The 15,400-nt window shown below is 49.1% G+C and overlaps 1 protein-coding gene across 2 annotated transcripts; it reads right to left on the reverse strand.

Moving 5' to 3' along the window:
• Positions 1-3,505: 3,505 nt before the first annotated feature.
• On the reverse strand, positions 3,506-11,519 carry LOC140717430 (thiosulfate:glutathione sulfurtransferase-like). 2 transcript variants are annotated; one of them, XM_073031003.1, is made up of 4 exons: positions 11,371-11,519; positions 9,679-9,801; positions 9,420-9,579; positions 3,506-4,510 (listed from the first exon to the last, which is right to left on the reverse strand). In XM_073031003.1, exons 1-4 carry the CDS (start codon positions 11,381-11,383, stop codon positions 4,462-4,464), a joined length of 345 nt encoding a protein of 114 aa, XP_072887104.1. In that variant the 5' UTR covers positions 11,384-11,519; the 3' UTR covers positions 3,506-4,461. The 2 variants fall into 2 exon arrangements, with proteins under 2 accessions (XP_072887104.1, XP_072887103.1); XM_073031002.1 differs by lacking the exon at positions 11,371-11,519 and adding an exon at positions 10,080-10,166.
• Positions 11,520-15,400: the final 3,881 nt, after the last annotated feature.

Here is a 15,400-nt window from a genome sequence, read left to right on the forward strand (position 1 = left end):
GTGCAGATAACCTTTAGTTAGCTAGTTAGCACAAAACCTTAGAGAAAGTTCAACGCCTTGTTCCTTGGAGGTGGGGTGGATATTTATCTGGTCGGTGATTTCAGGCAGAACTTCGGTACTGTGAGTAAATAAAGTGAAGCAAACCAGATTGATTGTGCAACAATGAGCTCCAACGGTTATGTGCAATTTATAGACACTTACTTTGGATGTGATGGCAAGAAGATCCAGATATTTTAAACTGTTACATGTATAGTCCAAGAGAGCATAGTAAATATGGGTTTGTTTGAATTGTCCTGAATTTTCTTTGATCTTTAGCATATAAATTGTGAGTAACACACACAAAATGCTGGAGGAACTCAGCAGGCTAGGCAGCATCTATGGAAAAGAGTACAGTCGACAGTCCGGCCAAGTCCTGATGAAGGGTCTCGGCCCAAAGTGTCGACTGTACTCTTTTCCATAGTTGTTCCTGGCCTGCTGAGTTCCTCCAGCAATTTGTATGTGTTGCTTGGATTTCTAGAATCTACATTTCTCTTGTTTGTGATTAAATATAAAAGGTGTGTAGTGTTCGGCACAGGCAGAACTTTCCACTGAAAGTGTCGCAATATGATATCTGCTGTATCTTGCTTTGTCAAATAGAAACTGCTTCATAACTACCAGAACTTTTCTCTGGTTTCTTCATTCTCTAGACATGTTTATTTACTGGAAATGGCCTTTTCATTGTTATGTCCATGCATTGTTGAGTTACGTTGTCATTCGCTTGTACTCACAGCAATAGCTAACTCAGAACGAGCCTACAGTTGGAGGGTTACACTATTATTTTGATTTGCTTTTTTCTTTTTTGAATGCATTTGCATCATGTATTGTCTTTTGCACACTGCTTGTTTGTCTGTCTTTGTTGTGTGCAGTTTGCCATCGATTCTATTGTGTTTCTTTGTATTTACTGTGAATGCTCATGGTAGTATTTGTTGACATATATGTATTTGATAATAAATTTACTTTGAACTTTGAAATCGTCCATGTTGACCTCTTCACTCCCTTGGCCCGTTCCAACTTCACCCCTCTGAATGTGCAAGCACTTCATATCAATCACAACTGCACTGCCGAATGAGGGTGGTGCCATTGTGAACTGGCATATTGACTATGACAGATCTCAGACACCTTGTCTTACCAGCCCTTGCAGAATGACAAACACCTCCTGATCTCATTATATCAGCAGGTCTCCCCTTCGCACCCTCTAATCCTGTACTTTCCACTTCTATCTCTTCCACAAACACGACTATCTAGGTAGGCCCATTGTTTCTGCTTCTCTGCCTCACAGAACAGACCCTATCTGAAACCTTCACCTCTACCACTCCCAGCTCTTTCTCCATTACATCAATGACTGTATTGGTGCTGCCTCCTGCACCTACACAGAAGCTGTCAACTTTATCCCCTTCACCAGCAGTTTCCACCCTGCTCTCAAACTCACATGGACCATTTCTGACACTTCCCTCCCTTCTCTGGATTTCCTCGTCTCCATCACAGGAGACAAACTGTCTACTGATATTTATTTATTTAGCAATACAGCATATTGTAAGCCTTGAGCCATGCTGCCCAGCAACCCCACACCACCAATTTAACCCTAAGTTAATCATGGTAGAATTTACAATACCCAATTAACCCACCAGTTATGTCTTTGGACTGTGGAAGGAAACTGGAGCACCCGGAGAAAACCTATACATTCCATGGGGAGGATTACAGAAAGGCACTGGAATTGAACTCTGAACTCCAGAATGCTCTGAGCTGCAGTAACATCACACTAACCACTACACTACTGTGGTACCAATGGATATTTACTATAAACCACCGACTCACAGCTACAGAGGCTACAACTCTGTTTCTTGTAAAGAAGCCATTCCTTTCAACTTTTTCATTGCCTCTGCATCTGGTCATGAAATGGGAACATTTGAGATGATTCAGGACGTCTGAAATGCCTTCTTTTAGAAAGCATGTCTTCCCTTCCAGTGTGGTTGATGGAGCCCATGCTCTCTGTTTCTCACAGATCTGCTCTCACCCTACCACCTCCCAGACAGAACAGAGACAGTTCCCCTGGTCCTCACCTTTCATCCTATGGGTCTATGCAATCACACATCATCCTTTATCAGTTCCACCTTCATCCAGAACCCTTGCTTTGCCACTAGGGACGGTTGTATGAAAGTTTTATCAGTGATCAAATCTGATGTTGACACCCAGGAATTCCTCTATATCAGCAAGAACAAACACAGACCTGGTGACCATTTCGCAGAACACCTGCATTCAGTCTGCAGTGGCCATCCTGAGCTCCCAGAAACAGTTCCAGCTGTTGGGCTGGGATCCAAATTGTTTTTTCTGTTGTTAGTTTTCTTGCTGCCATCAGGTAGAAGGAACAAGAGCCTCAGGACACACACCACCAGGTTCAAGAACAGTTACTACCCCTCAACCATCAGGCTCTTGAACGAAAGGGGATAACTACACTGACTTGCCCATCCATTGAGATGTTCCTGGAACCAATGATCTCACTTTAACATCTCTTTATCTTGTTATTTCATGCTCTGGTTATTTATTGTTATTTATTTACATTTGCATTTACACAGTTTGTTGTCTTCTGCACTCTGGTTGATCTTCCATTGATCCTGTTATAGTTAATATTCTATAGATTTGCTGAGTATGCCTGCAGGAATATGAATCTCAGGGTTGTAAGTGGTGACATATACCTACTTTGATAATAACCATTGAACTCTGTAGTTGAGCTTACTTCATGTATGCTTGTATGTTTGTAGATTTTCAGTCATTTGTAGTATAGCTACCTCTGCACTGGTATAATTTCCTTGTGAGCCGGAGATGTCATGACAATGTACTTGGTGTTTCACAGATTTTCTTAATCGGTGAAGACTCCATTCTCCAATCAGCTTCAGCTAGTTTGCAAGATCCAGTCCTTGCCCTTTCTCACTTGCAGCTGTTAGTTATTGGTACAAGTTAAACCAGTCTGATGAAAATAATGAAAACAGTTGTAACCTAAGACATGCGCCTCATTCATGACTTCTGAAGACCCTGCAGGACTCCATCCAACCCAACAAAACCCATCTCTACTCATAACTCAAGCTTTCCAGTCCTCATAACATCCAGGTGATTCTTTTCTGAACCCGCAACTAAATTTATGTTGTATGCTGTTATGCTCACCCCATTACAGGAAGGATGTGGAGGCATCTGCACTTCCCCGTGTGGGAGCTGAACTGCCAACCTTCACACTGTAATTCCTGTAACATACAGGGTACTTGCACTCTCCTTCTCAATCCCTCTTCCTCTCCCTCTTCCCCTCTCCATCTCCCCCTCCCACTCTCCCCTCCCATTTCCTTCTCCAACTCTCCCCTCCCCTCTCTCTTTCTCCCTCTCTCTCCCCTCCCCCTGCTCTCACTTCCCTTTCTCTGACCTTTCACTCCCCGTCTGTACCTTTTAAACACGGATATATGGTACAAATCATGCACACTTCTCTTTTCAAACAACTGTTTTTTATTCATGTCCTTATGTGAAGCCCATTGCCATGTACATGACCAACCCCCAGCCCCATCACCGATCCGTCTCCCTCTGCCGTAGGAACACCCAGAGCCTCTGCTCATACTGCCCTGGGAGGGAGAGGTTTCCAGCAACTGTCCAACTAGGAGAGAGAATGTTTCTCCTTGTTTGCCCCACACTGATGACCCCTTATGGTGAAACACTGATTCTTGGTTCTGGACCACCCCACACTCACTCTGTCCACCCCTGAGGATATTATAGGGGTCTGCATCACCTATTGACTGACTGTAGCTAATCATGATTAAATGCTGGTTCTGAGGGCAACAGGAGTTGTTCAGAAGTTAAAGTTGGGGGGGGGGGGTGGTGGACTGTTCTGTATTGGGAACTAAAGTTCAGGGGTTATTCTATGTTTAAGGATTGGGGTGAAGCTTGGGGGGTTTGGTGAAATGTTGGTGCCAGTTGATTTTCCTGAATGGGCGGGTGTCACCTTTGACCTTCAAGTTGATTTTGGACAAGAGTGAAGGCTATTGCAATTGATTAGACTAAGACTAGGGCCATTGTGAAAAGTAGGGGGTGGAGAACCTTCTGAGTTTATCGCTTAGGGGTGAGAGGGGATGAGGGTGAGGCATTGGTCAGCATTCAGCTGAGGGATGAGGATTTAGGTATGTTTTAGGATTAGAATGGGGAAGGACTGGAATTCAGGATCCCAGTTCTTGGAGATGAGGTCAGGGGGGAGTGGTTGGGTCAGGGTCATGAGTCAATTGAGGTATGGGCTTCAGAGTTCAAGGACGTTTCCATGTCAGAGTTGGGGTGAGGATTGGTGGGGACAGGTGGATTCAGGATTAGGGTGAGATTGGTTTCTTGGTCCAGGTCAGTGTAACATCAGAAAATGCCATCCAGCGTTCCTCATCCGCCCTGCACAGGGATCGTTTAGTCTTCACCTTCCCACTGCTGAAAGCCTCCTTTCAAATTCAGGGCCCTACAGGCAGATAAATAGAGAAAACACAGGAGTAATTACCCAGGAGTGTATGACACAATGGTACCTGTGGACAGCATGTGTTCTGTCTCCAAGGTGACCAGGACATGCTGTCAGCCCAGATGGAACCTTCTGCAGCCTGCCTCTAGGATCCATGGATAGCTATCTTGGCCAATCACAAGCAAATTTACTGGGATATCCTCCTCCTACCTTGTTCCCTCTCAAATGAGAGGACACATAATAGAGCAAAGATTAGTGGGATGTTAAGAGTATTGGGAAGCTTTTAAAAACCACCAGAAGACAAGTAAAAAAGCATAAAGAGAGAAAAGATGCAATAAGAAGGTAAGCTAGTCAATAATGTAAGAGGATACCACAAGATTTTTCAGAAAAATTAAGAGGAAGTGAGAGGCGAGAGTTGATATCGGACCACAGGAAAATGACGTTGGAGAAGTAGTAATGGGGGACCAAGAAATGGAGGATGAACTCAACAAATATTTTGCATCATTCTTCACTGCAGAAAACACCAGCAGTGTGTCAGAAATTCGAGTGTCAGGAGGCAGAAGTGAGTGTAGTCACTATTACTAAGGAAAAGGTGCTTGGGAAGTTGAATGATCTGAAGGTAGATGTGTAAGTCACACGGACGAGATGGACTACACCCCAGGGTTATGAATGAGGGAGTTGATGAGATTGTGGAGGCATTAGTAATGATCTTTCAAGAATCACTAAATTCTGAAATGGTTCTGGAGGACTAGAAAATTGCAAATGTCACTCCACTCTTTAAGAAGAAAGGGAGACAAAGGAAAGAGAACTATACAGTAGGTCAGCTAGTCTGACCCCAATGGTTGGGAAGATGTTGGAGTCGATTATTAAGATTTCATGGTACTTGGAGGCACATGATCAAATAGGCTGAAAGCAGCATGGTTTCCTTAATGGTCTTGCAGGACAAATCTGTTGGAATTCTTTCAGAAAATAACAGACCGGATAGACAAAGGAGAGTCAGTGCATGTTGTTTACTTGGACTTTCAGAAGGCAGTTGACAATTTGCCACACATGAGGTTGCTGAACAAGATAAGAGCCCATGGTATTAGAAGAAAGATACTAGCATGGAAAGAAGATTGGTTGATTGGAGAATAAAGGGAGCCTTTTCTGATTGGCTGATGGTGACCACGGTGTTCCACGGGGGTTGGTGTTGGGACCACTCCTTTTCACCTTATATGTCAACAATTTGGATGATGGAATTGATGACTTTGTAGCCAAGTTTGCGAATGATGTGAAGATAGATGGAGGGGCAGGTAGTGTTGAAGAAGCAGGGAGGCTTCAGAAGGACCTGGACAGATTGGGAGAATGGGGAAGAAGTGTCAGATGGAATATAGTGTCAGGAAGTGTTTGTCAAGCTCCTTGGTAGAAGGAATAAAGGTGTAGATTATTTTCTAAACAAGGAGAAAATTCAGGATCAGAAGTGCAAAGGAACCTGGGAGACCTCATGCAGGAGTTAACTTGAAGATTGGATTGGTGATCCAATCTTCCAAACTTGAAGATTGGATTGGTGATCAGGAAGGCAAACAAAATGTTAGCATTCATTTCAAGAGGATTAGAATACAAGAGTAAGGATGTATTGCTGAGGTTTTATAAGACTTTGGCTCTTTGCGGGAATGGGACCTGCTCTCATGAGCCTCATGACCGACGGCTTTTTGACATCCCAAGGATGCGGCCTGGAAGACAAGTGCCCCTTCAGGGTGCTGGATTTTCGTGGTTCTGGAAGTGGACTGATTCAAGGCTGGTGGTGCCGCTGCCAACTGATGCATCATGGGAGAACAAGAAACCTGAGAAGTAGCGGGCTTGCTGTTGGCTGTGTGCCCGGCAGCACAGAGCTCGAAAAATCAACGCAACAGACTTTTAACATCATAAACCAGTGAGTTGCTTTGTTATGTCTCCCCTCTCACTGTGAAACAGAGACATCTCTTCCTCCCTTGTTAGGGAGAGAGAGAGAGCCTGTGGTATGTCAGGAGGCATTGGATCCAAGAGGAAATTAATTTGTGGATCCAGAACTGGCTTGCCCACAGAAGGTAAAGAGTGGTTGTAGACGGGTCATATTCTGCATGGAGGTCAGTGACCAGAGGAGTGCCTCAGGGACCTGTTCTGGGACCCTTCCTCTTCGTGATTTTTATAAATGACCTGGATGAGGAAGTGGAGGGATGGGTTATTAAGTTTGCTGATGACACAAAGGTTGGAGGTGTTGTGCATAGTGTGGAAGGCTGTCACAGCGGGACATTGATAGGATGCAAAACTGGGCTGAGAAGTGGCAGATGGAGTTCAACCCAGGTAAGTGTGAAGTGGTTTATTTTGGTGGGTCAAGTATGACAACAGAATACAGTATAGTATTATTGGTAAGACTCTTGGTAACGTGAAGGATCAGAGGGATTTTGGGGTCCGAGTCCACAGGACACTCAAGGCTGCTGCACAAGTTGACTCTGTGGTTAAGAAAGCATACGGTGCATTAGCCTTCATCAATCATGGGACTGAGTTTAGGAGCTGAGAGGTAATGTTGCAGCTATATTAGGACCCTGGTCAGACCTGACTTGGAGTACTGTGCTCAGTTCTGGTCGCCTCACTGTAGAAAGGATGTGGAAACCATAGAAAGGGTGCAGAGGAGATTTACAGGGATGTTGCCTGGATTGGGGAGCATGCCTTATGAGAATTGGTTGAGTGAACTCGGCCTTTTATTCTTGGAGCGACAGAGGATGAGAGGTGACCTGATAGAGGTGTATAAGATGATGAGAGGCATTAATCGTGCAAACAGTCAGAGGCATTTTCCCAAGGCTGAAATGGCTAACATGAGAGGGCACAGTTTTAAGGTGCTTGGAAGTAGGTACAGAGGAGATGTCAGGGGTAAGTTTTTTACTCAGAGAGCGGTGAGTGTGTGGAATGGGCTGCCGGCAACAGTGGTGGAGGTGGATATGATAGGGTATTTTAAGAGACTTTTGGATAGGTACCATGGAGCTTAGAAAAATAGAAGGCTATAGGTAAGCCTAGTCATTTCTCAGGTAGGACATGTTCAGCACAGTGGACCAAAGGGCTTGTATTGTGCTGTAGGTTTTCTCTGTTTCTATGTTGAATACCGGGTGAACGAGTGGTCTTTGGGGTACTGCAAGTCTGTGTCTTTATTGATGTTTTGCTGCATGCTTGAGTGGTGGAGGGCACCAATGCTTTTTTTTACTGGTGGGGGCTGTCATTGCCTTGCAGTTGCTTGTGTGTGGGATGGGGGAGTTGGGGGTCTTCGGAGTTCTGATGTTTAACTGTCATTCATTCTTTGGGGCACTCCTCTGTTTTTGTGGATGTTTTGTGAAGAAAAAGAATTTCAGGATGTATATTGTATACATTTCTCTGACATCAAATCTACCTATTGACAACATTAGTCAGACTGCACTTTCAAATTGTATTGTGAGCAGATTTGGCACCTTATCTAAGAAAGGATGCATTGGTTTAGGAGAAGGTCCAGAGGTCATGAAAATGATCCTGGGAATGAAAGGGTTAACGTATGAAGAGTGAGTGATGGGTCTAGGCCTGTATTTGCTGGAGTTCAGAAGAATGAGGGAGGATCTAATTGAAACCTATCAAATATTGAAAGGCCTAGACAGAGTGGATGTGGAGAGCATGTTTCCTGTAATGTAGGAGTCTAGCAGCAGAGGGAACAGCTTCAGAATAGAAGGTTGTCCCTTTTGAACAGAGATGAGGAAGAATTTCTATCTCTAAAGAGTGATCAATCTATGGAATTGACTGTCACAGGCAGCCGTGGAGGCCAAGTCATAGGGTATATGTAAAGGAGAGGTTGATGGGTTCCTGATTATTCAGGGCGTCAAAGGTTACAGGGAGAAGGCTGGAGAATGTGTTTGAGAGGGATAATAACTCAGCCATGATGGAACGGTGGAGCAGACTCAAGGGACCGAATGGCCTAATCTGCCCCGTGTCAGGTATGAAGAGGGTGACTGACCCATTACCCTGGAAGTGTGTGATGGGACAGTGTAGAGGGAGCTTCACTCTGTGTCTGACCCATTCCCAGGGAGTGTGTGATGGGACAGTGTGGAGGGAGCTTCACTCTGTGTCTGACCCAGGCACTGGGAGCATGTGATGGGACAGTGTAAAGGGGGTTTCATTCTGTCTAACCAGTGCTCTGGGTTGTGTGATGCAACAGTGTAGAGTGAGCATCACTCTATGTTTGACCCATGCCCTGGGAGTGTGTGATGGGACAGTGTAGAGGGAGCTTCACTCTGTGTCTAAGGTAGAAGGAGACGAGTTAACACGAGAAAATCTGCAGATGCTGGAAATTCAAACAACACATACAAAATGCTGGTGGAACACAGCAGGCCAGGCAGCATCTATAAAGAGAAGCACTGTCAATGTTTCGGGCCGAGACCCTTCGTCAGGAAGTTAATAACTCATCACAGGTGATTGATAAGTTCATGGCCTACAGTAGGAGATGAGTTATTAACTTCAAACTTTCTGCATAATCACTCAAAGAGCTGACCTGCATGTGCATGTAATGAGAGCTGTATAACTCACCTCCTTCTACCTTTGGCCACAAACTTATCAATCACCCATGCTGTGGACACTTTTTGGAGGTCCAGGATCCGTATGCTCCACAACCGCTGGACTAAGTGTGTAAATGTAGGAGGGGACTATGTTGAAAAATAATTGTGCTAGGTTTTCTAACACTGACTCCTTCTACATTAGGCCACAAACTTATCAATCACCCCTCGTATGTCCCTCTCCACGGTTACCCAGCATGGGCATGCCTGCAGAGCATCACCAGGCAATTTGTCCAAGTAGCACATTCCATTGCCTGCAGACCTGTGGCCCGGGTGTGTGACAGGACAGGGCAGAGAGCGGCATTACCCACTTTCAGTCCACCCACCTGGTGTATCCCAGTTCCTGAGCAATCAACGTTGCATTGGCCCCTCTGCGCCCCAACTGACAGTGAAACACAACTGTCGACTCTGGGTTCGGCTTCTCAGCCCCAAACTCTCTCTGGAATGTCTCTGGATCCAAGGAGAAGGCCTCTTTCACCTTGTCCACTAAAAGAGAAAGAAGAAGTGAGCATTAACTCCCATTTGCAGACACAGGGGGTGGGGGGTGTTGCTAGAATTAAAAGCGATTCATATCTGTGTCTGCACCTTCAATGTTGATGGATCCAACAATCTTCCCTTTTTCCAGCTCATCGGGTCTGCGGACGTCGATAATCGGCACCTTGCCTTCCACCATCATCTTCTCCAGATCTTCACAGGTGATCTCAGAGGCTGCGGGCAGCCAGACCATGTGTCAGACAGAGTGAGGGGGAACAGCGCGAGAGATCGGCATGACAGGAGGGGGCAGAGAGAGAGATGGGGCTAGTGGTAAAGGGAGGGGTAGTGAGAGAGAAGCATGAGAGGGAGGGGAGAGAGAGAGTGGGTCAGGGTATATAGGGTGAGAAAGGTGGGGAGAGAGTAAGACACAGAGGAAGGTGGGGATAACGACAGAATCCCAGTGAAAGATTCTCCCTCCCCCGACACAGCTCGCGTGAGATCAGGAGCCCCACCTGCCGAACTCATTCTCATCGTAAACAGAGGCTTGGAAAATGAAACCACTCCGGGATTACAACCTGTTCACCGCAGGGACAGTCAGGTGATCGGAATGTGGATCACCGAAACCTAGCAACCCAGGAGAAGCTGCATGCATCAGCAAGGAGGGTGGGGGGAGGGCAGAGAGAGAGGACTCCAGGAAGCAATGTAGAGGAAGTGGGTAAGGTACCGAGATAGGGAGGGGTGTAGGGACTGGAGGGGGTTACAGAGACGGAGGCGTGTAGGGACTGGAGAGGTTACAGAGACGGAGGGGTGTAGGGGCTGGAGGGGTTACAGAGACGGAGGGGTGTAGGGACTGGAGGGGGTTACAGAGACGGAAGGGTGTAGGGGCTGGAGAGGGTTACAGAGACGGAGGGGTGTAGAGGCTGGAGGGGTTACAGAGACGGAGGGGTGTAGGGGCTGGAAGGGTTACAGACACAGGGAGGGGTATAGGGACTGGAGAAGGTTACAGAGACAGGGAGGGGTGTAGGGAATCACAGAGACAGGGAGGGGTGTAGGGATCAGAGGGATCACAGAGTCAGGGAGGGGTGTAGGGGCTGGAGGGGTTACAGAGACAGGGAGGGGTGTGGGGGCCAGAGGGTGTTACAGAGACAGGGAAGGGTGTAGGGATCAGAGGGGGTTACAGAGATGGGGTGTAGGGATCAGAGGGGTTACAGAGACAGGGAGGGGTGTAGGGGCTGGAGGGGTTACAGAGACAGGGAAGGGTGTAGGGATCAGAGGGGGGTTACAGAGACGGAGGGGTGTAGGGATCGGAGGGGTTACAGAGATGGAGGGGTGTAGGGATCGGAGGGGTTACAGAGACGGAGGGGTGTAGGGATCAGAGGGGTTACAGAGACAGGGAAGGGTGTAGGGATCGGAGGGGGTTACAGAGACGGGGTGTAGGGATCAGAGGGGGTTACAGAGACGGGGTGTAGGGATCAGAGGGGTTACAGAGACAGGGAGGGGTGTGGGGCCCAGAGGGTGTTACAGAGACAGGGAGGGGTGCAGGGATCGGAGGGGTTACTAGGACAGGGAGGAGTGGAGGGGCAGGAGAGGTGGGGATGGAGAGAGAATAAGGGAAGGAGAGAGGATGAAAGATGCGGCATAGAGGGAGGGAAAGGTGAAAAATGCAGTACTGTATAGATAGAGGGGGGAGGGGCGTTAAAGCAGACTCCCAGATTCAGTGAGTAATCCTCCCTCTCCGACCACCAGCCCACCCACACCCCGCCACAAAGATGTTGCGAACTTGCGTGAGATCAGGAACCTCACCTGCTGAACTCATTCTCGCTATAAACGGAAGCTCGGGAAATGACACGGGTTCGGGATTACAGCCTGTTCACCACAGGGCGAGGCAGGTTATCAGAATGTGGATCGGCGAAACCCAGCAACGCAGTTCAAGGGGAGGGGTCAGAGGGAAAGGGGAGGGAATTACTGAGACAGGGAGGTGTGAAGCTGCGGAAGTTAGAAAGGATCATTGAAACGGGGAGTGGTGTAGGACTGGAGGGGATAATAGAAACGGGGAGTGGTTATCAATAACTCTCCGAGACGTGAGGTGAGATATTGGCTTTTATTGACTGGAAGAAAGAAGAAGTAGTAATTGACCACCATACTACATCCTGGAGACTGAGGGCAGGGCTCAGGCCTCAATCGCCTTTATACCGGGGTCTGTGGGAGGAGCCACAGGAGCAGTCAGCGGGGGGGGGTGTCCAGACAGGTATATGTAGTTCACCACAAGGGGTTAACAGAGACAGACAGGGATGGGTGTCTTAAGGGGGTTACTGAGATGGTAGGTGGGGGTTAGGAGTGGGTTACGGAAACAAAGAACCATACAGGGGCCAGAGGATTTATAGAGATGGGGAGTGGTGGAGGTCTGCAGGGGGATACAGAGGTAGGCAGTGGTGAGGGATACGGAGGGTTTTACAGAAATGAGGAGGGTGGGGGTCCAGAGGGTTTACCGAGATGGGGAGGGGTGTAGGGGCTGGAGAAGGTTACAGAGACAGAGGGGTGAAGGGGCTGAAGAGGGTTACAGAGGCAGGGAGGGGTGTAGGGATCGCTGGGGGTTACAGAGACAGGGAGGGGTGTAGGGGCTGGAGGGGATAACAGAGACGGAGGGGTGTATGCAGATGTGGGGGTTCGGAGGTGTTGATGGAGGGGAGGGGTGGAGGTCTGCAGGGGGTTACAGAGGTAGGCAGTGGTGAGGGATACGGAGGGTTTTACAGAAATGAGGAGGGTGGGGGTCCAGAGGGTTTACCAAGATGGGGAGGGGTGTAGGGGCTGGAGATGGTTACAGAGACAGAGGGGTGAAGGGGCTGAAGAGGGTTACAGAGGCAGGGAGGGGTGTAGGGATCGCTGGGGATTACAGAGACAGGGAGGGGTGTAGGGATCGCTGGAGGTTACAGAGGCAGGGAGAGGTGTAGGGATCGCTGGGGATTACAGAGACAGGGAGGGGTGTAGGGATCGCTGGAGGTTACAGAGGCAGGGAGAGGTGTAGGGATCGCTGGAGGTTACAGAGACAGGGAAGGGTGTAAGGATCAGAGGGGTTACAGAGACGGAGGGGTGTAGGGATCAGAGGGGTTACAGAGACGGAGGGGTGTAGGGATCAGAGGGGTTACAGAGACAGGGAGGGGTGTGGGGGCCAGAGGGTGTTACAGAGACAGGGAGGGGTGCAGGGATCGGAGGGGTTACTAGGACAGGGAGGAGTGGAGGGGCAGGAGAGGTGGGGATGGAGAGATAATAAGGGAAGGAGAGAGGATGAAAGATGCTGCATAGAGGGAGGGAAAGGTGAAAAATGCAGTACTGTATAGATAGAGGGGGGAGGGGCGTTAAAGCAGACTCCCAGATTCAGTGAGTAATCCTCCCTCTCCGACCACCAGCCCACCCACACCCCGCCACAAAGATGTTGCGAACTTGCGTGAGATCAGGAACCTCACCTGCTGAACTCATTCTCGCTATAAACGGAAGCTCGGGAAATGACACGGGTTCGGGATTACAGCCTGTTCACCACAGGGCGAGGCAGGTTATCAGAATGTGGATCGGCGAAACCCAGCAACGCAGTTCAAGGGGAGGGGTCAGAGGGAAAGGGGAGGGAATTACTGAGACAGGGAGGTGTGAAGCTGCGGAAGTTAGAAAGGATCATTGAAACGGGGAGTGGTGTAGGACTGGAGGGGATAATAGAAACGGGGAGTGGTTATCAATAACTCTCCGAGACGTGAGGTGAGATATTGGCTTTTATTGACTGGAAGAAAGAAGAAGTAGTAATTGACCACCATACTACATCCTGGAGACTGAGGGCAGGGCTCAGGCCTCAATCGCCTTTATACCGGGGTCTGTGGGAGGAGCCACAGGAGCAGTCAGCGGGGGGGGGTGTCCAGACAGGTATATGTAGTTCACCACAAGGGGTTAACAGAGACAGACAGGGATGGGTGTCTTAAGGGGGTTACTGAGATGGTAGGTGGGGGTTAGGAGTGGGTTACGGAAACAAAGAACCATACAGGGGCCAGAGGATTTATAGAGATGGGGAGTGGTGGAGGTCTGCAGGGGGATACAGAGGTAGGCAGTGGTGAGGGATACGGAGGGTTTTACAGAAATGAGGAGGGTGGGGGTCCAGAGGGTTTACCGAGATGGGGAGGGGTGTAGGGGCTGGAGAAGGTTACAGAGACAGAGGGGTGAAGGGGCTGAAGAGGGTTACAGAGGCAGGGAGGGGTGTAGGGATCGCTGGGGGTTACAGAGACAGGGAGGGGTGTAGGGGCTGGAGGGGATAACAGAGACGGAGGGGTGTATGCAGATGTGGGGGTTCGGAGGTGTTGATGGAGGGGAGGGGTGGAGGTCTGCAGGGGGTTACAGAGGTAGGCAGTGGTGAGGGATACGGAGGGTTTTACAGAAATGAGGAGGGTGGGGGTCCAGAGGGTTTACCAAGATGGGGAGGGGTGTAGGGGCTGGAGATGGTTACAGAGACAGAGGGGTGAAGGGGCTGAAGAGGGTTACAGAGGCAGGGAGGGGTGTAGGGATCGCTGGGGATTACAGAGACAGGGAGGGGTGTAGGGATCGCTGGAGGTTACAGAGACAGGGAAGGGTGTAAGGATCAGAGGGGTTACAGAGACGGAGGGGTGTAGGGATCAGAGGGGTTACAGAGACGGAGGGGTGTAGGGATCAGAGGGGGTTACAGAGACGGAGGGGTGTAGGGATCAGAGGGGTTACAGAGACAGGGAGGGGTGTGGGGGCCAGAGGGTGTTACAGAGACAGGGAGGGGTGCAGGGATCGGAGGGGTTACTAGGACAGGGAGGAGTGGAGGGGCAGGAGAGGTGGGGATGGAGAGATAATAAGGGAAGGAGAGAGGATGAAAGATGCTGCATAGAGGGAGGGAAAGGTGAAAAATGCAGTACTGTATAGATAGAGGGGGGAGGGGCGTTAAAGCAGACTCCCAGATTCAGTGAGTAATCCTCCCTCTCCGACCACCAGCCCACCCACACCCCGCCACAAAGATGTTGCGAACTTGCGTGAGATCAGGAACCTCACCTGCTGAACTCATTCTCGCTATAAACGGAAGCTCGGGAAATGACACGGGTTCGGGATTACAGCCTGTTCACCACAGGGCGAGGCAGGTTATCAGAATGTGGATCGGCGAAACCCAGCAACGCAGTTCAAGGGGAGGGGTCAGAGGGAAAGGGGAGGGAATTACTGAGACAGGGAGGTGTGAAGCTGCGGAAGTTAGAAGGGATCATTGAAACGGGGAGAGGTGTAGGACTGGAGGGGATAATAGAAACGGGGAGTGGTTATCAATAACTCTCCGAGACGTGAGGTGAGATATTGGCTTTTATTGACTGGAAGAAAGAAGAAGTAGTAATTGTCCACCATACTACATCCTGGAGACTGAGGGCAGGGCTCAGGCCTCAATCGCCTTTATACCGGGGTCTGTGGGAGGAGCCACAGGAGCAGTCAGCGGGGGGGGGGGGTGTCCAGACAGGTATATGTAGTTCACCACAAGGGGTTAACAGAGACGGACAGGGATGGGTGTCTTAAGGGGGTTACTGAGATGGTAGGTGGGGGTTAGGAGTGGGTTACGGAAACGAAGAACCATACAGGGGCCAGAGGATTTATAGAGATGGGGAGTGGTGGAGGTCTGCAGGGGGATACAGAGGTAGGCAGTGGTGAGGGATACGGAGGGTTTTACAGAAATGAGGAGGGTGGGGGTCCAGAGGGTTTACCGAGATGGGGAGGGGTGTAGGGGCTGGAGAAGGTTACAGAGACAGAGGGGTGAAGGGGCTGAAGAGGGTTACAGAGGCAGGAAGGGGTGTAGGGA

This window comes from Hemitrygon akajei, chromosome 27 (assembly GCF_048418815.1).
Source record: "Hemitrygon akajei chromosome 27, sHemAka1.3, whole genome shotgun sequence".
Lineage (NCBI taxonomy): Eukaryota > Metazoa > Chordata > Chondrichthyes > Myliobatiformes > Dasyatidae > Hemitrygon > Hemitrygon akajei.

Bases quoted from the DNA above. Each gene is read 5' to 3' on its own strand.
- LOC140717430 (XM_073031002.1), bottom strand. The intron at 9,580-9,678 runs GTGCAGACACAG...TTTCTCTTTTAG, and splicing joins TGGATCCATCAACATTGAAG to TGGACAAGGTGAAAGAGGCC. The intron at 4,511-9,419 runs GTGGGTGGACTG...ATCTGCCTGTAG, and splicing joins CAGGAACTGGGATACACCAG to GGCCCTGAATTTGAAAGGAG.